The sequence below is a fragment of the Myotis yumanensis genome, unplaced genomic scaffold, assembly GCF_028538775.1.
Source record: "Myotis yumanensis isolate MYYU_CA2020_CCGP unplaced genomic scaffold, mMyoYum1.0.hap1 SCAF_17, whole genome shotgun sequence".
NCBI classification, from domain to species: domain Eukaryota; kingdom Metazoa; phylum Chordata; class Mammalia; order Chiroptera; family Vespertilionidae; genus Myotis; species Myotis yumanensis.
Genome location: NW_027223768.1, coordinates 16,211,750 through 16,238,249, shown reverse-complemented (window position 1 = coordinate 16,238,249; position 26,500 = coordinate 16,211,750). Strand labels below are relative to the sequence as shown.

At 59.0% G+C, this 26,500-nt stretch overlaps 1 protein-coding gene across 2 annotated transcripts; it reads right to left on the bottom strand.

Moving 5' to 3' along the window:
* Nucleotides 1-7,076: 7,076 nt before the first annotated feature.
* Nucleotides 7,077-25,375, bottom strand: NTRK1 (neurotrophic receptor tyrosine kinase 1). Of its 2 annotated transcripts, XM_070396403.1 has the most exons (17): nucleotides 25,164-25,375; nucleotides 22,031-22,105; nucleotides 21,675-21,746; nucleotides 20,147-20,215; nucleotides 19,359-19,498; nucleotides 18,947-19,089; nucleotides 16,094-16,226; nucleotides 14,525-14,851; nucleotides 14,036-14,053; nucleotides 13,812-13,867; nucleotides 13,440-13,542; nucleotides 12,824-12,970; nucleotides 11,687-11,817; nucleotides 11,423-11,595; nucleotides 9,189-9,429; nucleotides 8,614-8,772; nucleotides 7,077-7,347 (listed from the first exon to the last, which is right to left on the bottom strand). In XM_070396403.1, exons 1-17 carry the CDS (start codon nucleotides 25,373-25,375, stop codon nucleotides 7,162-7,164), a joined length of 2,385 nt encoding a protein of 794 aa, XP_070252504.1. In that variant the 3' UTR covers nucleotides 7,077-7,161. The 2 variants fall into 2 exon arrangements, with proteins under 2 accessions (XP_070252504.1, XP_070252505.1); XM_070396404.1 differs by lacking the exon at nucleotides 14,036-14,053.
* Nucleotides 25,376-26,500: the final 1,125 nt, after the last annotated feature.

The following is a 26,500-nucleotide window of genomic DNA, read 5'->3' as shown; positions in this document are numbered from 1 at the left end:
GCGCTGAAAGGAACAGCAGGTCCTCTCAGGAAAGCCTGAAAGGATAGAGCAGCGGTTCTCAACCTGTGGGTCGCGACCCCTTTGGCGGTCGAACGACCCTTTCACAGGGGTCGCCTAAGACCATCCTGCATATCAGATATTTACATTACGATTCATCACAGTAGCAACATGACAGTCATGAAGTAGCAACGAAAATAATTGTATGGTTGGGTCACAACATGAGGAACTGTATTTAAAGGGTCAGAAGGTTGAGAACCACTGGGATAGAGGTTCCTGCTGCCACCCCTGCCTCTCCAGCCAGGCTTGGCATAAACGCTTGGCAATGACGCCAATGGTCAGGATGACCCACTCCCTAACTCTCCTGGGTCTTAAGTGCGTGTTGGGAAGGGGGGGCTAAAACACAAGCTATAACCCCAGTTGCCCACCTTCCGCCTGGCCTCCCCTCCCTATTTCAAGCTCTCAGTCCCTGCCCCTAGTGGTCCCCGGCCCGGATCTGCCCACAGGCCCCCATCCCCTCCTCTCCCCCTCCCAGCCCCGCCTACTGCCTGCCCACCAGTCTTCCTGGCACTCAAGCTCCCATCCCTCACCCCCTCCACTCTAGCTGTAATCACAGCTCAGCCCATACCCCCTCCTGTGAGTAACTGGGGCTGATTTAGGGGCTATCAGGGGAAGGGGAGGCTAATGGAGTTCGTGGGGGGCGCCCTGGTGATGAGGGGAAGGTTGAGAGGCAATTAGCAGGGCTGACAGCCTTGGGAATCACCTAATGCGTCCCCCCTTCCCCTGCCCACAGTAAGGACTGAGGAAGGGTGAGGGGGCTGCCCCACTCCCACAGCCAGGGTGGACTTGGACTTGGGGAGGGATCCTGGCCCGCCCTCAGCAGGAGGCTGGAAGGCAGATAGCAGGAGGGACTTCCAGAAAAACAAAGGCAAGGGGTGGGGTGCTGGGCCCTGTGGGGAGGGAGGGGACTGGATACATCAGGAGCTCCTGGCTCCCCATAGCCCCCGCCACACACACACACACACACACACACACACACACACACACACACACGCACGCAGGCACGCACGCACACACAGTGCCCCAGCTGAATCCTATCCCTCACTAGGGACCAGCTCCTCATTAATACCAACATTAGCCCTGAACACACTCCCCTCCTGGCCTCCCTGTCATTAATTACCTCTCCTCCAGCCGCAGAGGGAAAGCCCGCTCCTCTGGGGCAGAAGGAACTGGGCCTGAGCCCCTGCCCAAGAAGCCACTCCTGCCCCCTCCTCCCAACTTCTGAAGGAAAAGAGAGGAAGAAAGGAATCCAGCGGAAGGGAGGAAGGGAGGGAGGGAGGGAGGGAAGGAGGGGCGGTCATGTCCTTCTAGCACCCCCCATACCACCCTCTCTGAGGTGCTCATCCCGTGGAGACTTTCTGCAGCCCAAGCTCCATCCCCAGCCCCATCCGGGAAGCGGTCAGCCCGGAGCTGGAGCACCTCTGGCTGGGAAGGGGCCAGCTCCCTGCGCCCGCCCCTGCCTACAGCCCTTCTGACTGCAGCTTGGGAATGGGGATCTGCACAGACGCGTGCAGAGAGCCAAGTCTGCACAAACCTTCACACAGGACTGTCGCCTGCAAACACAAAACCAGACGCTCTGGGGCCAGTCACCCTGGGGGTGAGAAGGGGACATGCTCCCCCGTGAGGTGCCACCACCGCCACGTGCTGAGATGGCTGCCTGGAGAGGCACAGGCGAGGCGGCACACCGCATCCAAGAGTCTGTGGAGGCCGCCTCCGTGGTGGGAGGTTGGGGTCACTTGCATATACATGAGCCTCGGGAGGAGGGTTCCCTGCCTTCTCCCCCCTTGTACTGCCATTTTGAATCTAGCATTCTGTCTCTCTGTCTCTGTCTCTCTGTCTCTGTCTCTCTCTCATGCACACGCACATGAGTGTGCATCTATTAAAGCAAAGTGTAGTGAAATGACACCAAGCCACGCCCACCTCAGCTGTCTGCCCCCCCGCCCCCCCCCCCCCCCCCCCCCCCCCCCCCGTGTGCGCGCCTTGCCCAGGATAACAAACCCAGCTCCCCTCTCAGTCCCTCTGCCTTCCCGGAGCCCTTGCCTCCCACATGTGTCTGTCTTCCTGTGTCCGCCTTTGAGAAGACCCAGCAGCCCTGCTCCCACCCACTACAGGGGCCATAGGTTCCAGGAGGCTCTCCTGAGCCCCTCCCATCACCCCCGTGAGCCCCGTTATCAGACCAAGCGAGCCTGGAGACCCCACAATCAATACTCCTCAAAGATAAAGACGCTAATAACTCTATCCCTTCTTGTCCGCTAACTCTCACCTACATTAGCTCTGACCACAGGCCCAGGCAGCTGGGACCTGCAGTGATGGGGGGCGGGGAGAGGGGGCTGGAGCTGACTAACCCCTTCAGATCCAGGTAGGAAGCTGGAGGGACTTAGCAGGAAGGACTTCCTGACACTCAGGAATGGGAGGCCATGGGGATGAGGGAGAGAAGCCTCGGAAGATGTTTCCCACTCCTGGGTGGACGCATCGGAGACCTGAGAGTCTGAGGATTTGTGACCTGGGAAGCACCTATGAGGGTACCAAATCCGTGTCTAATCCATGAGGGCTGCCCGGAGGAGGTGAGCTGGGAGGCAAGTTCCCACTGGGAAAAATCAGGGAGTCAGGGGACTGGAATTGATGGAGGGGGACCAGAGGGGGTGCTCTGGCCCTGCCCTCCCAGCAGTACCTGGGTTCTTCCTCCCTCAGGGTCTGTTGGGGCAGCCCAGGGTCCTGCAGCCCCACCTCACCTCACACTCCCCACCAGGCAAGTCCTCTCTGGAGCAGCTGCAGCTGGAGAGGGTGGTTGGAATCAGGGGTACGAGCTTCTCTTTTGGGAGCTCTGTCCCCCCAAAATATACCCCTGCCAGCCTGTCCTGCCTCTTCTCCAAAGACCAGGGCTGGGGCCTGAACTGGGAGTAGAACAGAGAAGAAGAGAAGGAAAATGGAGGAGGAGGAGTGGGAAGGAGTGCAGGCCAGGCCCCGTTGCAAAAGCTCTACACAGGAGACTTGTTTAAACCTCATAACCCAGCGAGGTTAGTGCTATTCTCACCCCCAGTTTGTAGAGGACACTAAGGCACAGAAAGGTTGAGTAACTTGCTTGACATCACACAGCTGGTAAGTGCAGAACCAGGCACTCTGACTCCAGAGTCCAGAGGCTTCACCTCCAGGGAAGCCAGGCCAGGGACTAGCGGGAGGCACCCCATTTAGCGGGAGGTGGGCTCAGAGTATTGCCCTGCGCTCTGCCCTTCTGCACCTGCGCTCTCTCCCTTTTGCCCCGTGCCCTGTGCATGCACAGTCTGTTCCTCTGCGCTGCTCTGGGCCCCTCGGAAGGCTCCGCCTGCAGCTCTGGCCCTGTCTGTCTCTGTCCCTCCTGGCTCCAGACCTCTCTCCTCCCCAGTGCCCCAGAGCCAATGCTGCTCAAACTTTTCCATCTTAGCAGGACAGGCTGTCAGAGCTGGGGTGGGGGTGGGGGACAGAGAGAGACAGTCTGGGAGGGGACTGATGCTCCAAGTAATGGAGTCACCTCATTCCCAGGAAAGGGCTGTGGGGGAGCTCAGCTGCCTGGTGGGTCCTTCTGGCAGTCACTGAAAGTCAGGATTCCTGAGTCCTGGCTCCTCCCGGACTCACTTCCTCCCTCCCCAGCAGCCTGTTCAAGGCCACTTCACTTTAGGAATTTGGCCAGAAGGGCTCTCTCCAGCTGGTAGTTAGAGCGCCTAGGGCCCTTTGTACCTTGGGGGTCCCAGGGGGCTCAGGACCTTCTCTACCCAGGCTGCCCAGAGCTTTGCCCACACTGTTTCTGGAAACCAGAGCAGAAGCTCTGCCCTCCTGTCGGGATCCAGCCCTGAGGGAGCAGGACAGGAAGGAAGCCAAGGCTGCCTAGGAAGGACTGTCCGTCCTCTGGGGCAGGAGAGGGGGCAGGATGGGGAGCCCCTGGCTTCTTTAGAGAAACTGTCCCCATGTGGGGGGCTGGGGAGCCCCTGGCTTCTTTAGGGAAACTGTCCCCATGTGGGGGGCTGGGGAGCCCCTGGCTTCTTTAGGGAAACTGTCCCCATGTGGGGGCTGGGGAGCCCCTGGCTTCTTAGAGAAACTCCCCATGTTGGGGGCTGGGGAGCCCCTGGCTTCTTTAGAGAAACTCCCCATGTGGGGGGCTGGGGAGCCCCTGGCTTCTGCACCACTGTGTCCTTCTCTTCAGGGTCGGTATGGGGGAGCTGGCAGGAGCTTCCTTAGAGAGAGGTATTCTGAGTTCTGTCCTGGATGCTGGGTGCCCTGGCAGTGCCCACCACCCTTCCTGAGCCTCTGCCTTCCCTCCAGGACAGCATTTCTGAGAGGAAGAGCTGGATGCGGGGGGGGGGGATGCCAGGTCCGGAGGACCCAGGTGTCTGATTCCCACAGCCTCAGGTCCCTGTCCCAGCTCCCCCTGGGTCCTCAGGGTCCCATTCCATTGATCCATCTCCGCTGGTGCTCAGCTCCTGGTGTGTGTGTGTGGGGGGGGGGGGGGGGGGGGGGCGTGCAGCTAATGGACTTGGCACAGCCAGGAGGTAACTAACAGGAGGGGGCATGCATCACAATAGGGTGCTGGGGGGGTGCCAACCCCCCAGCTCTGAGTGAGGGGGGAGGGCTGTGTGTGTGTGCCTGGCTGTGTGGGCTTGGCCCGTGTCTGTGGCTATGCTCTGCATGTCCATCAGTGAAGCTGCTAATGTGGGTGCTAGCCCCCCTCTTCACCACCCAGGACAAGGCTCTGGGCCCAGATGGCCTGAAGGGGGCGGAGTGACCGGCTTCAGCCCCTGTTCCCAGATAGATAACAGCTGTCCAGCCCCTTCCCCGGGCTCTCCCGGAGTGAACCCCTCACCTCACCTGCCCGGCTTTTCCAGCAAGACCTCCAGCTGTGATGTTAAGTCTGATGCCCTGGGGCGCTTGACCTTGGAAATGCTACACGTGCCCTGGCAGGTCCCTTCTGCTACCTGCCCTCCATCCCCTCTGCTTCAGTCCTCTTCAACGTCGGCTGAAACTCAGAGCCCTGAGCCTAACACAGAGTCTCCAAGGCTGGGAGCCACCCCCCCGCCCCCCACTTAACCCTGAAGAGAGGCTCAAGGGGCAGAAGAGGCGGGGAGGGTGGGAGTGCCGTTGAGATAGAAAGTGCTGGGGGAGTCCATGCTGTTCTCCAGGACACTGATTTCGCTGCTGTCCACTCACCTGTCTCTCTGTCCCTCCTCTGCCCACCCACGTGTGTATGTCTGTCTCCGCTCTGTTTGCTGTCTCTCTCTGCAGTCGCCATGTGCCTCCACACCTGTAGGTCCTGTCCCCATCTGTCTGCACTGTCTCTGTCCGTAGGCTCACCTGTCAGATCTATTCCCCCGTTTTTCCCTCCAGGTTCCCACCCCTTCTCCTCCCAATGACTCCATCTGCTTGAAGCCTCCCTCACTGGGGTAGTGCAGCACCAGCCTACCCACCCCTGGGCAGGAGAGGAGGCCTGCGAACTTGCCCTCAGCGGCCAGGCCTCCCATCAATCAGCCTGCAGCCCTGGTCAGACCTCCATTAGCACTAACCAGCCTGGACAAGAGGCAGACACCATTGGGCTAGGCCTAGGGGTGATAAGACCCAGATTGAATCACCGTGTAGGGAGAGCTGTGCACCCAGGGACATGAGGCAGCCGTGCCATTAGCCCCGAGGAGCTGTGGGGAACGTGGGTTATTGCAGGAGCTGGGCAGGTGATTGAAAGTGATGGGGCTGGGGGGCGGGGGGAGATTGCTCCTCCCTGGCTCTGGGGTGAGGGAGATGGGGGCAGGGCCCAGGCCTGGGGATGAGGGGCCTTGCGCACCCTCCATGCTGACAGGAGCCTCAGGCCACCCCGTAAGGGCAGTAGTGTTCCAAGGGGGAGAGGGGAAAGGAGACCCCCTTGGGCAGAAGGAGACAGGAGTTGGCTTTGTCCAGTCCCTGGCCTCCAGCTGCTGATCTTTTTTTTAAAACTGATTTTTACTTTCCATAGAATTTCTTTTTCCATCCACAACATATATGAAACCCAGGGGAGAGAGGCATCAAAAAAGAAAGGTGTTACTATTCCAAGAGGCCTCTGGTGAGGCTGCATTGCAGGAAGCTTGGGCAAGGGGTGTGGTAGAGTAGCAGGCCCGACTGAAATTGTAGATTGGGACCAGGTTAGGCCTCTAAAACTGATTTTTAGAGAGTGCAAGGGAGGGGGAGAGACAGGGAGAGAAACATCAATGTGAGAGAGACACATGGATTGGATCGAGCCCGCAACTGAGTCACATGCCCTTGACCGGAATGGAACCTGAGACCCTTCTGTCCTGGGGCCAATGCTCTAACCATTGAGCAACCGGCTAGGGCCCAGGTGCTGATCTTAAAGCTTTTATTGCCAAGAAGAGTGAAGGAGGGGAAGCGACAAGGGGTTCTGCCTCCCTCACCATTCCTTCATCCTGCTCCTTCCCTGACCCTGCCATATGTGTACACACACACACACACACATTCTCTCTTTCTGTCTCCTCTCTTTCTCTCCCATCCGTTGATTCTACTGTGTGCTTGCTCTGTTCTGAGCAAGGAAGACTCACCCCCACCAATGTTTCCATCCTGTCCACCACGACAGCTAACTTCCACCCCTCACCCCTCCCACTGTAGCGCCCGCCCCCTGAAAGTGAACTACGGAGACAGGCAATTACGGAGACAGGCAATTAGGGTCTGAAGGCCTGACAAGCTTCACCTGAGGCCTCCTCACCACCAGGTACACAAGGTGACCAGGACTGGGGGGCAAACCACAGCCACAGGTGGAGTAACAGCTCCTTGGAGTAGGGGTCGGTGCTGAGGGGAACCAGAGAGGGGGAGGATCCCAGAGAGTCGCCCCCTACCTGAGTCCCGTACCCGACTCCCGGAACAACGTCATCCCAAGAATTGGCAAGAGACACAGCCAAGGGATAATAAATATAATTGCTGTGACAGAAGTCTACCTAGAGAAGGGGGCACATCCCACCCTCCCAGACCCCACCTGGCCCCTCCCACATGCTGAGGGAGAGTTAGATGCGTTGAGATCACCCTGGGGCTGCTGGGATGGGGTTGCTGAGGGCAGGTGCCAGTATTCTGGCTTCTCAGCCCCAGGCCCTGGCCGGCCCTCTAGCCCAGGACGTCCAGGTAGACGGGAGGCGCCTGGACCAGGGCTTGCAGCCTGGCGTGCACGTCTTTGATGCTGTGGCGTTGCTGGGGCTCCCGCTGCCAGCAGCCCTGCATGATGGCATAGACCTCCGGCGGGCAGGCCCGTGGCCGCTCCAGCTCCCGTCCCTGAGTGATGCACTCAATCGCCTGGGGCCACCGGAAGGAGAGAGAAGAGGGCACACTGGGCTGGGGCCGAGAGGGAGGCCAGCCCCAGTACTACCCGCCTCCCTGAGGCTGCAAGGCAGGCCCCACAACATGCCTGGGCCTCTTGGCTACTCATAATCTAAAAGGGTGCAGGGAACCCCAAGATTCCGTCCCACTCTGGCACAGCAGTGGGGAGGACTAAGGCTAGACAGGCTCTGGGAAGGTGGGGCGGGGGGAGGATTGCTCCCCAAAGGGCCAGAATCCTTTGCTCAGAAACTTGCCGGGTGGGCCGAGGAAGGGGAGGGGCCCGGGCATCTGCCAACACCATCAGCCCAGGGTTGAGGGCTGGAGGGAGGGAGGGAGGCAGGGCCCCCCCACCTCTGGGCTCCAGAGGCAAAAGGAAATCAGAGCAGGACTGCGGGTTTAGGCCTTGAAAAATGGCTGCTTGCGTTTGAAGGTAGAAGGCAACCCCACGCCTTTTCTCTTCAGTGGGTATCACTCTGTGGGGCCCTAGCTCCTCGGAAAAGGAACTGCAGCAGGGAAGATCAGAGTTAGACTCCGGGAAGGACTGCTAGAGCTGCTAAGGGATCTGACGAACAAGAGGCGGTGGCAGAGAGCTGGTTGAAGGGGCCTGGAGCCTCTCCCCTCCCCGCCTTCCCTCCCACCCCATTAGAGGACTTGGGTTATAGGCGGCACTAATTCCATTCCTTCTCTCAGTGCTTGAGAAAATTAAAATCTATAACCCTCTCCCCCACCCCACCAGCCTCCAGGGAACAGACTGCATTAGGAGAAGAAATGGAAACTGACAGCTGTGAGCCAAGGAGGGGGCGGGGGAGCGGCTCTGGAAGACAGAACACCTGGGGCCTGCTCTGCTGTGTCCAGCCCCGAGGGGGAGGAGGCAGGACGGTCCTTCGTACAGTCTGACCTGCAGCCTTCCTGCTGCAGTCAGTGCCAGGCCCTCGTGTGCTGCGCTCTTCCCGTGCCTCTCCCTTCCACCTGATAATGCCTAGCAGGTCTGTAAAATGCAGCATGGGGTGGGGGCCTGGGGGCCATTTGTAGAGTGCACTCAGGTTCCCCAGGAGCCAGTAAGTGGAGGCCAGAACAGGAGGCGGAAGAATGCAAGGAAAGAACAGGGTCGGCGGAGGGAGCACAGTGTGGGCGGGAGGCTGGCCGTGGGATGAGGGGCAGAAGGGGCCTGAGTTCTAGCAGAGACTCCCGGGCGGGGCGGGGCGGAGAGGGGTCGGCGGGGGCCCCCGAGGAGGGGCTGACCTCGTTGTTGGAGAGCTGGTACCAGGGCTGCTTGCCGTAGGTGAAGATCTCCCAGAGCAGCACGCCGAAGCTCCACACGTCGCTCTCGGTGGTGAACTTGCGGTAGAGGATGCTCTCGGGCGGCATCCAGCGGATGGGCAGCATGGTGCGGCCCCCCACCTGCGGCGGGCACGGGGCGGGGCGTCACCCCCACCGGACGCCCCCGCGCAGCCTCTCCCGGCTACACCCGCCCCCGGGCCGGTCATTAAAAATGCAAGGAAGCGGCTCTCCCGCCCGGGGCCAGAGGAAAAAACAGGTGATGCCTTTCCGTCCTACCACCAATGACTCCACCTGCTTTACGCGCAGCGCCAGCCCACCCCCCCGGGGCAGGAGAGGAGGGCCTGTGAACTACCCGCCCCCCCCCCCCTCCCCAGCTCAGGAGCTAAGAGTGGGGTTTCAGCCCGAGAGTCTCAGACCCCAGCGCCCCGGCCGAGGAAGAGGAGGGCGTGCCTGCAGGGGCGGGCTCTGGGCGGGGCCTGGGCACCCAGGAGTGTATGGTTCGGTGCCGGGGCGGGCCTGGGACCGAAGATGCTTACGCGGTAGTAGTCGGTGCTGTAGATGTCCCTGCTCATGCCGAAATCGCCGATCTTAACCACCAGACCCTGACCCACCAAGCAGTTGCGCGTGGCCAGGTCCCGGTGCACGAAGTGCAGCCCCGCCAGGTACACCATCCCCGCAGCGACCTGGCTGGCCACCGCCAGCAGCTGTCCCAGGCCCAGGGGGCCCGGAGCCGCGTCCTCCCCGCCAGCCAGCAGCTTGGCGTCAGGCCCGTGGGACCTGCAACAGAGGGAGGGAGGCGTGGGCTGGGAGGAGAGAATCCCCGGGGACCAAAGCCCGAGGAAGGGGCGTCTGGGGAGCTGGAGGGGGGTGGGGGGAGTGGGGGACTCGGGGCTGGGAAAGGAGGAGGAACAGGAGAGGCAGCTGTCCGAAGGGACAGGGGAGCGCAGGTGTGCCCACTGGTGCTGACATCTCCGCCAGCTCTGCACCTGGGAGCCCTCCAGGATTCCTGTCCCTCTCACCTTTGCCCTCAATATCCAGCCATTCCTGTGGGGTCTTCTTCCTTCCGAAGGTTTCCAGGATGCCCCCCCCCCAGGGCACCCCTCCAGGGCAGTCCCTGGCCACGCATTCTATTCCCCAATATTCCTTCTTCTGAACCTTTGCCTGAGCTGATGGCTTTGACAATACTACCCTTTCCTACTGGCCAGCTTTCTCCTTATCCATTAATTTCTTCATTTATTCCAGATATTTGTTAAATGCACCTGAGCTACAATGGAGAGTAGGATGGAATGTGAGGGGCACCTGATCAGCACTCAGGGTAGGAATGGAGGAAGTCAAGGAAGGCTTCCTGGAGGTAGAGTCATCTAAACTGAGACTCCAGCCCTGAGGAGCAGAGGTGGGTAAGCCATGAGAAGGGGTCAGGGATGGAGTGGATGAAGTGGCTGGGAGGGCAGTCCAGGGTGCCAGGCAGAGGCAACTGTAAGTACAAAGGCCCAGAGGCAAGAAGGAGCAAATGGCCCCTCCTAGGGAAAGTCTTCCAAGACTGTTAGGAGCTTCCCTGATGCTCCACCCAACTTTGAGGGCTGCTTCTCCCACAGCCTGGGCGCCAGACGGTGGCCTGCATCCCTGGAACCGAGCACTGAGCCCACACCGTGTCTTGTGAGCAAAGGCCAGGGCTCCTCTCCGGCTCCTCTCGCCTCTTCCTCTGAGCTAGTCCCTCTCCACACTCAACCTCAGGTCTGGCAACGCCTCCCTCCAGCCCCACACCCTCAGTGGCTCCTCCCCATCCACAAGGGAAGCTCAGATTCTGGGGTCTCTCCCAGCCGACTTTTGCCGCCTGATTGCATGGAGGACCCATCACTCACTCCCAAGGGATTGTGTGGGGACCGGGGACCAAAGCACGACCGTCACCTAACAATCACACCGAGCTTCCTCCTCCAGAATGACAGCCCCCGGGTGGGGAGCCTGGTCAGAGAAGAAAGCCACTTGACAACGAAGGCTCAGCTAATGAGTCACAGCTGATTCCAAACCCTGGCCTCTCCCTGCCTCCCACTGCCCGCTCCCTCAGGGCTCATCTCATCAGAACAGGTGACCATCACAGTCAGAGGTTAAAGCAGGGCTCTGCCTGGGGTCATATCTCTCCTGGGCCATTTTCTACTGAGGTGCCCTTGAACCTCTCTAAGCCTCATCTGTGACATGGGCACAATTCTTGAAGTTATTAAAATGATCAACACAAATTAGTACCCATATCCAGAGTTGTTCTGGCCAAAGCCAAAGAAATGAATTTTTGATAACCTTCTTCAAGTATAAATGGCCATATGTGCTTGGAGACTATGAAAAATAAACATATTTATATTATTACACATATATATGTACAAGCACATGCAGCCTTATTAGGAATGGATTGTAAAGTACAGGACACGGTGCCTGATGATGTTGCTGCTGTCGTAGAGGTTATCTCAGCTGCCACCTCTTACAGGCGTGGCCACTGTGGGCCACACACAAATGCACATACTCTGCCAAGCTCACCCCCCAAAGTTTGAGCGCATGACTCCTGCCAGGACAACCTCCCTGGCTACTCTCTCCTTTGCATGGACCGTCCCCATATTCACACATCTGCCTCCTTAAGGTCAGGAGTCATGTCTTCTTGGTTCTTCTTAGTGCCCCCCCTCAGGTCAACAGGCAAGCAAGATTGTGCTGGCAGGGAAGGGACACCAGGGCCCAGAGCCAGGGGCCAGGGGCCAGGGGCCAGCGCCGGGCCGGGTGCTCGTACCGGAGGAAGCGGTTGAGGTCCCCGTGCCGCATGTACTCGAAGACCATGAGCAGTGGGCGGCCCTCGGTGCAGACGCCAAAGAAGCGCACGATGTGCTGGTGCTGCAGCATGGTGAGCAGCTCGGCCTCGCGCTGGAAGTCCTGCCGAGCGCTCTCAGACACCTCCTTCAGCACCTGAGGGTGGGGGCAGGGACCGGACTGAGCGGGGAAGAGCCCACCCCCAGCCTGAGCTCCCCCCATCCTGGGACAGTGGCCCAGGCCTTACCTTCACGGCCACCAGCATCTTGTCCTGCTCCGGCAGCAGGCTGTGGCACTCCGCAAGGAAGACCTTCCCAAAGGCGCCCTCGCCTAGCTCCCACTTGAGTACGATGTCGCAGCGCTTGATGTGACGGACACCTGGGGAGTGGCTCACGGGATCAGACAGGAGCCCCGTCTTGGGAAGGAGGGGGTCGGGGCCAGGACAGGACTGTCTAGCAGGGCTGTTCACTGCACATCAACCAAGGGGCAGATGGGGACTGAAACTGAGCCCTCACCCCTTAACCAAGCCCCATGCCGTGGTGAGACAGGGGTGGTGATGGTATAGACAAGGGTGGTGATGGTGAGACAGGGGTGGTGATGGTGAGACAGGGGTGGTGATGGTGAGACAGGGGTGGTGATGGTGAGACAGGGGTAGTGATGGTGTAGACAGGGGTGATGGTGAGACAGAGGTGGTGATGGTGAGACAGGGGTGGAGATGGTGTAGACAGGGGTGGAGATGGTGTAGACAGGGGTGGTGATGGTGAGACAGGGATGGAGATGGTGTAGACAGGGGTGGTGATGGTGAGACAGGGGTGGAGATGGTGTAGACAGGGGTGGTGATGGTGTAGGCAGGGGTGGTGATGGTGTAGGCAGGGGTGGAGATGGTGTAGCCAGGGGTGGAGATGGTGAGACAGGGGTGGAGATGGTGTAGACAGGGGTGGTGATGGTATAGGCAGGGGTGGTGATGGTATAGGCAGGGGTGGTGATGGTGAGACAGGGGTGGTGATGGTATAGACAGGGGTGGTGATGGTGAGACAGGGGTGGTGATGGTGAGACAGGGGTGGTGATGGTATAGACAGGGGTGGTGATGGTGAGACAGGGGTGGTGATGGTGAGACAGGGGTGGTGATGGTGAGACAGGGGTGGTGATGGTGTAGACAGGGGTGGTGATGGTGTAGACATGGGTGGTGATGGTGAGACAGGGGTGGTGATGGTGAGACAGGGGCGGTGATGGTGAGACAGGGGCGGTGATGGTGTAGACCAGGGTGATGGTGGAAAGGAAGGCTTGTTCAGGCCTGGGGTAGGCAGAGGTGATGACGCAGGGGCTTCTATACACGTGCATGCAGGTACACGTGCCCCCACCCTGACCCAGCATAGTCCCTCACAGGCATCACTGAAGTATTGAGGGTTCTCGATAATGTGGCCTTGGAGCCCGGAGCCTTTGCCCTCAGTGGGGGACAAGGAGCTGCCACCCAATGTCATGAAATGCAGGGACATGGCCAGTCCGTCCTCTGGAGCCAGCACAGCAGGGCCTGGGAAGGAGACACAGCCACAGGTGGCAGGGTGGCCGGTGACCCCACCCACCTTGTCATCTGCAGGGGGAGGAGGAGCTAGGGAGCCAGGCAGCCAGCAGGGAGAAGGGAAGGCCCTCTGGCCTCTCTATGCCTGGCTCCTGTCCAACCCCAGGCCCCATGGGCCCCCGAAGAACTCTCCCACTGCCCCTCCCCCCAGCTCAGACCTCCCAGACCCACTTAGTGTTTGACTACAATCCAGCCACCAATTAGCATCTGCTACTTCTGAAACTGCCGGGCACCAGCCCGACACGCACTCACATGCACAGCCCCACAGCCAGGCTCTCACACCCCAAACACACAGTCCCCAAACTCCATGTGTCCGCTGCCCCCACCCCAGCCCACAGAAGACAGAGTCAGGAAGAGCAGGTAGGAAACAAAGCCAGCAGGACAGGCTGGCGGACAGCCCTTCCACAGCCCCTCCACTCACGGTTGATCCCAAACTTGTTCCTCCGTCCACATTTATTGAGCACAAGGAACAGCGTAGAAAGGAAGAGGCAGGCAAAGACCGCCAGGCCCACAGCCACTGAGACCTGGGGGTGAGGAGGTTAGATCCGGGCTGCTCTCCATCTCTAAGAGCTCCCCCACAGCAAACGGTTTCTCCATCCTGCATAGGAGCCCAGAGCCAGGCTCCCAGCCCCGCCTCCGCCTCCCCTGGGGCCCAGGTTGTGGCTGTGAGGGTGGCTGACCGAGTGCAGGCCAGACTCTAGTGCTCCCCGTTCTCTGATCAGAAGTGACATGCGGATGAGCCCCTAGCCCAGCCTCCCGATCCCATGGACAAGCTTCCACTTCCCATGCTCACCCCAAACGGCGTCTCATCCTTCTTCTCCACCGGGTCTCCCGACGTGCTGTTCGCGTCTGTGGGGACACAGAGCAGGAAGGTGGGCCCGGGCATGTGCTGTGGCTCCTCCAGCAACTCCCACCCTGGCCCTGGCTGACCCCTTGGGGATCAGGTTAACTGTTCCCTCTGCCACAGGCTTGGCTCCAGCGACCAGACACAACCTGCCTCCACCCGGGGGTACTCACCCACTGGCGAGAAGGAGACTGCAGCGGGAGGGAGGAGAGAAAGCAGTCAGACGGGGGAGGAGCTCAATGAGTCCCCTTCCCCCTTGGGGCTCAGGTCCCGGCTTTGATGTGACGGACACCTGGGGAGTGGCTTGCGGGATCAGACCCCAGGCCTTCATGGGCTGCGGGTGGGATGGGGTGGTGGGGTGCTGGACCTCAAGCAAGAAGACGCACATGGCCCTTTTCCAGCTGGGCCGTGGGTGCCCTGGTGTATGGCTCTCTCCAGCCAGCCCAAGGGAATGGAACAGCTCAGGGATTCAGGATTCCTGGGGCAAGGAGGCCAGTACAAAGCTGGAGAACAGAACTCCACTGTTTTCTGTCCGGGACTAGGCTCTCCCACTTTTAGGGTCAGGATCACAGCAGAAAGTGGGGCAGGCCTCCCCAGACACCAGGCTATGGACCCAGGTGGAGCCCAGGGAGGGGGGGCAGGGTTCAGGGTGGCCCTCGCACCAGGGATGGGGTCCTCAGGGTTGAACTCGAAAGGGTTGTCCATGAAGGCGGCCATGATGGAGGCGGAGGCCTGGCCTGAGGGGTTGGTGGCCAGCAACGTGTAGTTGCCATTGTTGATGTGAGTGGGTTGGTTGAGGCGCAGGCACCCATGTCGCACAGTCTCATTGGCTGCCGGCTCCAGGAACTCGGTGAAGATGAAGCTGGTCTCGTTGAGCACGGAGCCATTGAAGAGCCAGCGGAGAGAGGGTGCCGGCTGCCCATCCACCGAGAAGGGGATGCACCATTGATGAAACGCCACTGCCGCATGCAGCTGCACGCTGGCCGGGACTGTGGGCCAGAGACAGTGCCGGTGAGAAGTCAGGGGGGGCAGCTGGAGGGAACCCAGCAGGACCTGACACACGTGCGGGACTGGTGGGGGTGGGAGGGAGTTGGCAGTAAATCTTAAATAAATCAGGCAGCAAGTGTATGAAATTCGGAGGCTTAGAGAAAAGTGGTGGGCCTAAAGTAAGTAAGCAATAGCCCTAGAGAAGAGGGGTGGGTACCAGCTGATGGAAATTAAACATGGAGTCTTTTGGATAAGTGTCATCAAGGTTAAGAAGATAGGAGGAGGCCTAAGCATCAAGCAAGCAAAAAATAAACAGAAGTTTAAAAAGAAGACATGGTTTTGAAATAACCCAGCCTGAAACAGGCAAAAAGCACCTCAATAATAGGAAAATATCTATATCTATAGATCTATATGCATATATAATTTATATTGGAATTCCAGCCAGCACTCATGCAATGGAATATTATTCAGCAATGAACTGAATGAACTAAAACCACTCTCATTAACATGGATAAATCTTACAAGTATAATGTGAGCAAAAGGACCTAGACACAAAATAATACTTGAGGTATGATTCCATTTATAGAACGTGCAAGAACAGACAAAACTACGCCATATTGATAGGGACCGCATACTTGCATAAAATTCCTTTCAAAAGCAAGGAAGTGATTATCACAAAAGTCAGGATGGGGTGGAGGGGAAGGATGGGATGCTGATTGGGGAGAGGAAGGGAGGGTCCCTGAGGTGCTGGTAAGAATAATTATTGCTTAAAGGGTATAGGTTTCATGCGGGAATCTATGTCTGTTGCATTTCATATTAAAAGAAAAGTTACATAACGTAGAAGATTTAAAATAATTTATTGGCAGGCCTAGAGAAATTAGGCAGTGAGCCTAGACAGGAACTGGGAAGGGCAATTGCTTCTCTTAAAACTAGTTCGTAGAGTTAGCGTCCTACAGAGGGTCAGGCATGAAGAACTACAGTGGAGCAGGGAGAACAGCTGATGACCTCAGGTAGTAAGACTCGGGCAGTGGGCCAGGAAGAAATCCATCTCCATCCCTCTGGCCTTGATGAGCCCCCAGGCTTTCCCCCCAAAGGATCAGGTTTTCATGGGAATCTGGGAACAGCTGGGAAGGAGCAGCTGTGGAGACACACTTCCCACCCCTTTCCTCCAGCCCCTCCCACCCTCACATCTTCTTTTCAGGGAAGGAGATGAGGGCGGGCACAGGGCAGTCACTGGGACTCACAGGAGACGTTGACCTGGACAGAGACTTCAGCCCGGCCCACCTCGTTCTCCGCCCAGCATGTCACATTCTTTCTATTGAGGTCACTGGTAACGTTGGCCAGGGTCAGCCTCAGAGATGTCAGATTCCCAGATTGCTGTGTCAGGAAAAAGAGGGGGAAATCAAGAAGAGCATCCGCTGGCTTCTGGCTAGAGGTTGGGGGCTAGAGCGGATGTCTTCAGGGACCCCCTCTGGCTCCAGATGGAAAAGAGAGGGGCCTGGTAGGGAGGGGGAGGAGAGAGGTATGGGAGGGAATCTTGCAGAGAACAGGCCTCCTTCGTTAGAGCTTGATCAGACTCTCTCCTGGATTATTTATTTTAAAATGATCTGGAAAATGTAGAACATAACCAATGACCTCAAAGTAGACACAAAATGCCCCGAACCCAAATCGCCCTTCTGAAGAGCTAAATAGATGTCAGGGATCCCAAGTATCAACTACACACCTCTCACTGGAGAGCAAACTGGGACCTCGCCACCTACTCACTCCCCTTCCCCACGCCAATTCTAACACACACACAGTCTCAGCGCAGGGAAGGCCGGAAGCAAGGGATGGCACTGGGCACAGGGCGCCAGTTAGAAGCAGCAGCAGCAGCATGACCTCCTTGGGCAGATGAAGACACAGAGTGAAGTCAGAGAGGCAAAGTGACTTTATTCTGCATCATCATCAAAAGGCTGAATCAGCCCAACCGGCGGCCTGGCTCAGGAGCTGAGCATCGACCTATGAACCAGGAGGTCAGGGTTTGATTTCTGGTCAGGGCACATGCCCAGGCCGCAGGCTCGATCCCCATGATTGTCTCTCATCATGGATGTTTCTATCTCTATCCCCCCTCTCCCTTCCTCTCTGAAATCGATAAAAATGTATTTTTTAAAAATAAAATAAATAAATCGCCCAAACGGGTTTGGCTCAGTGGATAGAGCGTCGGCCTGCAGACTCAAGGGTCCCAGGTTCGATTCCGGTAAAGGGCATGTACCTTGGTTGCAGGCACATCCCCAGCAGGGTGTGTGCAGGAGGCAGCTGATCGATGTTTCTCTCTCATCGATGTTTCTAACTCTCTATCCCTCTCCCTTCCTCTCTGTAAAAAATCAATAAAATATATTAAAAAATAATAATAAAATTAAATTAAATAAATAAATAAATAAAAAGGTTGAATCGGGTTCCGGTTCTCTTCCTAAGAAACCGTGGACATGTGGAAGTTATGTGACCTTATCTTGCTGAGCCATGGTTTCCTTGTTTTTGTCAGACGATGAGGTAGACAAAATGATCTTTTGACAGCTTAGAAAGCCGTTTTCATAAAAACGAGGAAAATAAGTGAAGTAGTGGACAAATCTCACTGATCTGGAAATTTCTAAAATGTAGAATCCCTTGACTAAAGCTAGAGGAGGGGAGGTTTCCCTGGGCTTCCGTTGGACTATGGGAGTTCAGAGGTGCTGGAAGTGCTGCCCAGACTCTTGTGCAAGCTCTGAGGCCCAGGCTCTGTGAGAAGCCCTGTCCTAAGGTCCTCCTTGCTGACCCATCTCCTCCAAATCACCCTGGAGTGTGGTATCCTACTAACTCTTCCCTCTGCATCCTTCACTCCCCTAAAGGTGACCATCCTCTCCTCCCCTCCATTTAACCCAGTTAGGGGGTGACTTTTCTATAGGAACTTTCTAGAAAACATAACTGATAGCAAACATGTAAATCTCCCAAAGAGAAAAACAAAACCCTGGAATTCGTCAAAGCATCGTTGATCTCCACAGATAGTCATGGCCCACCTCTTGCCTCCGCCTTGTCCGCTTTCCATTACTCCAGTGGCTTTGATCTCTGGGCAGAAGAACCAGTGGCTACCATGTCTGGCTCCCCCTGCTCGGGGCTCCAGTGCTTCTTCCTGCAGCCCTGCTCCAGGGGCCTCCAGCGATCCTGGAGTCGACTCCCCTCCCCAAGTGAGGGCCTCTAAGCTGAACACCCCCGCCTGGGACCCCCTGGCCCATCTCTTCCTAGGGGCTGGACCCTGTGTGTCTACCCAGGAGGGGACAGCTTTTGGGTGGGCACAGCCCACTGTTGGCCCCTCCTGACCTTGTCCACAAGGCCTCCTGAGTCAGCTGTGGCTGCTCTTGACTGCCCGTCGCCAGCCTGAGGACACAGGGCGAGCCTGGGAAGGTGCCCAAAGACACATCTGAATGACAGAGATAAAGGCCAGAGAGTGGCCAGAGGCAGGCAGGACATCAGAAGGCCATCATGTCCACCTCCTCAATTTACAGATAAGAGACCCGAGTGCAGGCAGATTGAGAGATGTTTCCGAAACTCGCTCTAAGAATTAATGAGTGAGCGAGCTGGAACCAGACCTAAGCCCCCTTTACTATATGCTTATCACACACCCAAGACAACCTGCTTCCAGAATCTCCAGAAAGAGACCGGAAGTCCCCCAAGAACCAGCCTGGCTATGGTACGGGACCACAGACACTGCGCCCTCTCCACGGTCCTCAGTTTCCTTATCTAGAAAGGGGGTGGGTGGGAGGGATGGGCTGCAGGGTCCCCCTCAGCTCCAAATGTGAGGGCTCTGCGACCCTCTGTCTTGCAGCCAGAACCATGTTCCCAGAGAGCGGGCTCCAGCAGAGCCTGGAGTCCCCACGGGGCCAGTGCCCTTCCTGAGGCCACGTGTGGGGCCTGGGGCTGCCCCGCAGCACGAGCCTGAGCCCCGAGGATCTAAACCAGCTCTGTCCCTCTGTTGCCCTCTACGTGCTTCTTATTCATGGTCTCTTTTCCTGTCTTTGTCCCCCGTGTTCTGCCCAGGATTCCGGGGAGAGGGGAAGGGGCAGCGAGGGTGAAGGGCTGCTCACCATCACGGTGGCCGACTCCTCCACCTCTGTGACGATCCAGCCGGCGTCCTTCACGCCCTGCCCCTGCACCTGGCACTGCAGCAACACGTCGTCCCCCACGCCCACGGAGGCATTGGGCATCTGGACCTTCAGCATGGGCACGCCTGGTCACCCAGGATGCCCAAGGGGTGTTAGAGAAGGCAGTGGCCTCAGAACCCACCCAAAGCCGTGCTCCTTTCCCCAACCTCCTCAGGGACCCTGAGCCCGCCACTGCAATGCTCCCCAACCTTCCGTTTCCCCAGCTCTTGCCAATGCCCGTTCCCCGGGCATCCTTCAGTGCTGCCTCCACCCCCCCACCCCCAGCTCTGCCCTGTGCCCTCTTCCCAAGCACGTAGCTCTCTTTCCCAGCCCCTGGACCACCTCCAGCACCTACCACAGCTGGTGTTGGACATGTGGGCAAAGGACTCCTGCCCAAGACACTGGAGCTTCTGGACGCCGCCCAGTCCCTCCTCCTCCCAGCGCTGCAGCCAGTGCAGGGCACAGGAGCAGAGCAGAGGGTTCCCAGACAGGACTCTGAGGGGTAGGGGGGGAATACCAAGAGAGTCAGGGGCAGGGAGGGGAGGGGTGGGCCTGAGAGCCACACTGAATGAAGCCCACAGTAAGAGGGAGTGCAGTTAGCAGCGTGGAATGTCTCGAGGAAAAGGAGTGTGGACATGGAAGTCCCTCTCACCAACCAGTAACAAGACATGGGAAGAAACAGAACACAGGTCAGACAGGTGCCTATGGCCCATGGCATTCCCTTACCCCGGCTCCCCCGGGGGAGGGGCCAGGTGACAAGGAGGGACGGACATTGCCTCCCAGGGAGGCCCAGAGGCCTTAGGTGTCCCACCCACCCCACTGCACAGGCAGCTGGCAGCCCCCCGCCTCCTGAGCACACACAGAATTGGTTGTCCAGGCCAGCACCCCACCCCACACCCCATCCGCCCCCCAAGGCAATAAGCCCCTCAAGGGGTAGGCCTGCAGCCTCTGTTTTTATAGGAGGTTCACAGGCATGCACAGAGACCCCTGTCTCAGCTCACAGATAAACAGGGAGTCCCCAGAGCCACTCCGCCCTGCCAGTTCCACACGGACACAGTGACACAGTGACACACACACACACACACACACACACACACACACACACACACACGCTGCTCTTGCCCCTGGAGCACCCACACTCACAGTTCCTGTAAGGAGAGGCCCTGGACGGTTTTCCAGGAGAGAGACTCCAGAGCATTGAAGGAGAGGTTCCTGCGGGAGTAGAGACAGCGAGGCAGACCCCAGTGAGCAACGACCTCCCTCGGACCCAGCTTGAGGGAAGGGAGGAGCCCAGGAGCCCAGCCCAGCAGGGAGGCCTTGGGGGTGGGGGGACAGGTTAGGCTCTTCAAGTGCCCTTCTTCCTGGAACAAGAGCTCACCCCACTTAACCCCCTCCCCAGACCCCAGGGAGGGGGTCCAGAGAACAGCTGCTCCTTCCTCCCCACCCTTGGCCCCAGCTGGCAAAGTGCTGAGGCCCCAGCTGGGGGAGGGGGCTCCATCTGTGCTCTCCTCCCCACAGAGCCCCGGACGGAGGAGGGTGGGGGGGACCGGGCTCCCACACCCTCTTGCCCCCTACCGGATGACGAGGGGTTCAGACTGCTTCCTCAGGTCCCCTCCCCATTCCTCCTCGGGGGCTTAAGAAAGCAGCTGAAAGGGCCCCCGGGCCCCCAGCCCCTTGTTGGAGAGACGGAGAGGTGAGCTGGGGGGCAGCTCCAGGCCACACAGGAAGCTGGCTTAGGAGCTCCCGGCACCAACCAGCACCTACGAGAATGTTCCTGCCCCTCCTGGGACCTTCTGCCTCCGAGGGGCTGCCCTGGCCCTCTCCTTGCTTAGCTGTCCTGCAGCGGGATCGGAAGGCCTACCCACTCCAGCACCACAGCGCTGAGTGGTTCTGGCCGGCCACTCACAGCTGAGTGACCTCAGCCCAGAAAGTTCTAAGCCTCACTGAGTCTCAGAACCCTACTTTTTAAAGTGGGGATGACTCTCTCTCCAGGCTGAGTGCAGACTCACTGGCATACGCAGGGTGAGGTGCACATTGTTAGCAGAACCCCCAGTTCAGAGTCAGTGATGCGGCCTCACCTCATCTTTGTGGTTGTTGTTGTTAAATCACTGGACACAACAGAGTTTAGGGCACCCAGCACAGCCATGTGGATGACAGGTCCCACCCCCCTTCCCTCTGTCCATCTGCCTGTGATGGGGGGAAGTTGCTGGACTCTTGCCCTCAGGGAGGGGCAGTCAGGGACACAAAGGGCCTCTCCTTCAGCAGTCTCCCCTGCCCGCCCTTCCCCGCCCCGTCCTGAGCGGGACTCCCAGGCATGGGGAGGGTGACGAGGGGCAGGTCTGATACCCCAGCTCCCAGGGGAGATGGATCCCAGCCAGACCCCAGGGTCCTGCTCCTGCCCCTTGCTCCCCAGTTCACGCGTATCTGAACTCTGGGAAGAAAGAAACGGGACAGGCACCTACGAGAATGTTCCTGCTGCATGAAGCATGGAAGTGAGACAGCGAGAAGGGCCTCTAGCTGCAGGGTGGGAGCTGAGAGCGCTGCTCCCTGGAGTGGAGGAGAGCCCCAGGCTGGAGCCTCCCTCACTCCAGGCCCCTGGGGAGGGCCCAGCCCAGCAGCTGCCCACGTCTGGGTGGCCTCCCACCCTCTCTGCCCAGCCCGGGCCACTCACAGGCGACTGAGCCGAGGGGTGAAGTGGAAGGCATCTGGCGCCACGCTCCGGAGGCCACTCTTCACGATGGTGCTGGGAAAGGTGCAGCAGGGTCAGCTCCAGGGCCTCCGCCACCCGGGTCCTGGCATCTCTGCCCAGGCCAGCCCCCAGTCCCGGTGCTGAGCCTGGACCCCTCCCCACCCCCCATCCCTCACAGCTTCCTCAGCTGCCTGGGACCCTGTGCTTTCTGACCTCCTCCAGCCCTCAGGCCTCAGCCTCTCAGGTCCTCCCAGGCCCCTGGAACCTTTGAGTCCACCCGACCCTCTGGTCCAACGGGCTCTGTACTGAGCCCTACACCCACAGTCCCCGCTCCTCACAGGTTTCTCAGCTCCCCCAGGCCCCTCAGGTGATTGGGCTCCAGACGCTGCAGATGCTGCTCATTCTCGATGTAGCTGTGGGGAGAGGGGAGGGCAGTCACGGGAGGCCAGACCCACCCTCAAGTCTCCATACCCACCCCGCCTCTCTCACAATCACACACACCTGTGTGCATGCATGAACACTCATTTACACACACACAGGCACAGGCACGCACATCTGCACGTACACAAGTCACACATGAACATGTATGCATGCATCCTCACACCATCACACATGCACACTCTCATTTCTCATGTACATGAGCACGCTCAGACATGGACATACACACAGAGGCATAAATACATGCACAGAAATGCACCTCCTCACACACAGTCACACACATGCATGCCGGAACCCACAGATGTGCACCTGGGTATGCTCACACCCTCACACATGGACACACATGGACATAGCTCTCTCAGGCACACGTACACGTGTGTGAGACTGCATGTGCACACTCACATTCACAAACGCACACAAGTCCGTTCTTGGCTTGGCATTCTGCTCTTTTACACAGGCCTGTCCTGCTCCTGCCAACAATGGGGGCCCTGCTGAAGCACTTGCTTCCATAAGGGGCCTAGGCTCTTAGCGGCCACTGCCCACCTAGCACAGAGGATGCCTCATGGTCATGCAAATATGTGTGCCCAAACACACCTGCTCACCCATCCCTCCACACACACACACACACACACACACACCACCCTCCCCCTTGAAGCCACGCTCAACACAAATCCCTACTCCCTCCCGCCACCTTTCAGCAGAGCGAGCAGAGGCACAGAGGCTGTCAGCCAGAGACATCTTGAACCCCTCCCCGCCCCAGGAGGGACCTAGGAAGGGGGAGCGGGGCAGTGAGAGGATGGGTCAGAGTCCGTGGTGAAGAGGCGTGGGGGGCTGACTTACACTGTGAGAGAGCTACGGGAGGGCCAGTGTGGGGGGTGGCAGAAAAGCAAACAGAGAAAGAGAAAAAAAGACACTGAGAAAGAGAAACTGATAGGAAGATACTAGGAGAGAGAGAGACAGAGAGACAGAGAGACAGAGAGCCAGGGATATGAGAAAGAAAGGAGGAAGAAGGAGGAGCAGGCATGCAGGGGTGGGGGATTGTTGGTGCCCTGGGCACTGCCCGGCCTCTGGATCTGACATGCCAGGGAGTTCCTGAGAACTCGGCTGCCCTGCAGGGGCACGTCAGTGAACCCCCCACCCCCACACACATGCCAGGGGCCCCTGACTCACTGTCTGTCTCAGAGCTCTCCCCCCTCCCCTCTGACTTCCCCGAAGTTGTGGGAACCAGGAGAAGCCCAAGTGACCCTCTCTTCCTCTCCCCTTCCCAACCCTGGTCCCAGCAGACAGTCCCCCCAGGGCCCAGGGAATAAACTCCAGTGCCTCTGAGGGAGAGCGGGTCCCTGCCCAGAGCGTGTGGAGCTGTATGGACCCGGGAGGGGGTGAGAATGCAGTGGCCGGGCATGTGCAAGCTGTCAGGCAGCGTGCTCAAAGCTGCCTCATTCGTTTGGATTCATAATCAATCTGTCTATTCAAGTCCATTATCTCCTCGTTAGCTCTGCCAGTGATGGAGGAGGAGGGGACCCTGCAGGCGGAGGCAGGGGGTCAGGCTGCCGCCCCACCCAGAGAGAGATCTCAGCTCACCAGCCTGCAGGCTTCCTCCTACCCACCCAGCCCCAGTCTGTCTGCGCCCCTCACTCCCAGGTTGGACCCACTTGGGGCTTGGGAGGAAATTGAGAAATGAGAGCTCTGATAGGAAATATTCCAGAGCCTGGGCCCTGGCTTGAAGGTCCAGGGTGATGAATAGAATGGACGGGGGGCTGGGGAGGGGGGGTGGCAGCCTGGATCTCATGTCCCCTCCCATTATGCCGAGACCTAGGCCCAGACCAAGACAAGGCCATCTCTTCTCCTCCTGGTCTCCCCAGGGCCTTTAGAGAGACCGAGCACCTTCCCGTTAATGGCAAGATACCCGAGGAACTCAGTGCCCATTACCGCAGGCTGTTCAAGTAACTTCCAGTGATGGCCCCTGGCTCAGACACCCTGTCCGTCCCTGCATGAGACCCAGGCTCCTGGCCCACCCTCTAAGCCCCAAGCCCACAGGAGGCGGCTTTTCTAGCAGGTCCTCCTCTCTCCCCCTCGTCTTGCTGGCCCCACCAGCCACACAGAATACTCAAGTATTTTCCAGCCACCACCATGCGATGCTTGAGTATCTCTAAGCCGGTTATTACAGAACACTCCCATAGGTTTCGCCAGCTGCTAAAAAGTACTTGAGTATTTTTTTTAATATATTTTTTATTGATTTCAGAGAGGAAGGGAGAGGGAGAGAGAGATAGAAACATCAATGATGAGAGAGAATCATGGATCGGCTGCCTCCGGCACACCCCACACTGGGGGGTTGAGCCCGCAACCCAGGTGTGTGCCACCATGACCTGGAATCCAACCGTGACCTCCTGGTTCACAGGTTGATGCTCAACCACTGAGCCTCGGCTGAGGATACTTGAGTATTTTGTAACCGATTACTGCAGAAGACTGGCCATTCCTCCCAGTGCTGGGCCCTGACTCCCTCTCCCAAGTAGGGAGACAAGGGTGGACAGGGAGATGGGTGTGGGGAGAGAGAAGCCAGGAGGGGGGGGTCTCATTCCCTACACCCAAATCAAGGAATCGTGGGGACATGGGGAGAAGAAAGCTCAACCACCCAAGCTATGGCTCCTCACCACCTCCCAGTTAAATTCCTGAGAGAAGGAGTGGGGGCTGCCTGGTCATGACAAGGGAGGGATGGAGGTAGTTTCCCCCCTGGAAAGGGTGTCCGAACGGAAGGGTTCGCCTGAGCTCCAGAAAGCTGCTTGGAGGCGGCTGGGCTCTCAGACCTGGTCCGCGTTGAGTCCCCCTAGTTCTCCCCGAAGCCAGCGCCTGAGCACTAGGTAAAGTCCAGGCAGGGACTGTGGTTCCCGACAAGGCGGCAGCGGCGGCAGCGCAGGAGCAGGACCAGGGCGCAGCCTCCTGCCGCGCCCGCCGTCCTGATCGCAGCGAGTCCGCACCCTCGGGGCTCGGCTATGCTCGCTTGTCCCCGCGCCCTCTCGCCCGCCCGACACTCACAGCTCGGTCAGTTTCTCGGGGTCCTGCAGGTGGCGGAGGCTCTCCAGGGCTCCAGCTCGGGTGCAGCGCAGCACCGAAGGGCCGTGGCGGCAGCAGACATCGGGGCAGGGCGCAGCGCCCGCAGATGCCAGCATCAGCCAGACCAGCAGGCGACCCGGGCCCATAGCTAGGCAATGCCCGCGGAGCTGCCCGCGCCGTCCGCCTCGCAGCATCCCGGCGGCGCCCGCCTCGCCCGGGCCGGGCCGCCGTCAGTGCGCTCCTCCAGCGGCTGCTGGGGCTCCCCAGACACGTGCGCTGGGCGGTGTTAAAGACCCGGTCGCCAGGAAAGGGCGGAGCCAGCGGCCCCCGCCCGGCTCCGCCCCCTCTGGCTCGCATCCCTCCCCCACCTCTGCTAAGCCCCCAACTCAGTCCCCACCCCTTTGGAGGGGGGGCCGCGCCAGCTTTCTTCCCCAAGATCCCCCCGCTCTGGGAGACGCGGAGGGGCCATCGCGGAACGCCTCAGAAGTGTCTGCTGGGGTGGGGAACTGGGAAGCCGATACGGTATTTCTCCCCGCCTAAAGCAGCTGCATTTAGGGGGGAGGGAAGGGGACTGAGCCCGGGAAAGGTTGCCGTCCAGGTCATCCTAGCCAGTCCGGGTCTCAGATGTCCCTCCTCACGGCACACGTGCCTGTGGGAGTGCGCAATGTCACTTGGGGTAAATCAGGTGAAACCCACTCTAAACCCCAAGAAGAAAAGGGAAGGGACCCCAAAAAGACCCAACGCGGGACCTCGAGAAGGTGAAATCGAGTCAGAGAAAAGAGAAGGTGTTGCCCAAAAAGCGGGAGAAGGGGGACCGGGGAGCGGAGATGCCGATTTCCGGCAGAGACCACAGGGTGGCGCAAGAAGCCAGCGCGCAAAGGTGTGAGCTCCGCCGGGGTGGGGTGGGGGCGCGGCCTGCGGCGCCCACCGCCCTGCGCCTCCCGACCCCAGATCAGCACCCGGCCCAGGCTAGCCAGCGCTGGCCCCCAGGCCGGGTAAGTCCAAGTTGGACGGGCATCGATCGCCACCCCGACAAGAGCATCGATTTCTGCACGGAGAAATTAATAGATCTCTTAGCTCCTTGGACGCGGGAGCGGCCGGCGGGTGAAGCTGGGACCCGTCGGTCTTAGGAGGCCACACACCTGGAAAGCCCCTGGATCCCCAGCACCCAGGGCGTCACAGGGCATGTCCCAGCCCTCACACCCCGTCGGCCTTCGTAGCCTCAAGAGCCAAGAAGAGGAGGAGGATGAGAGAGACGCGGCGCGGGGGGGGGGGGGGGGGGGGGGTGCAGACAAGTGCTCCCGGGAAACAGTAGCGCG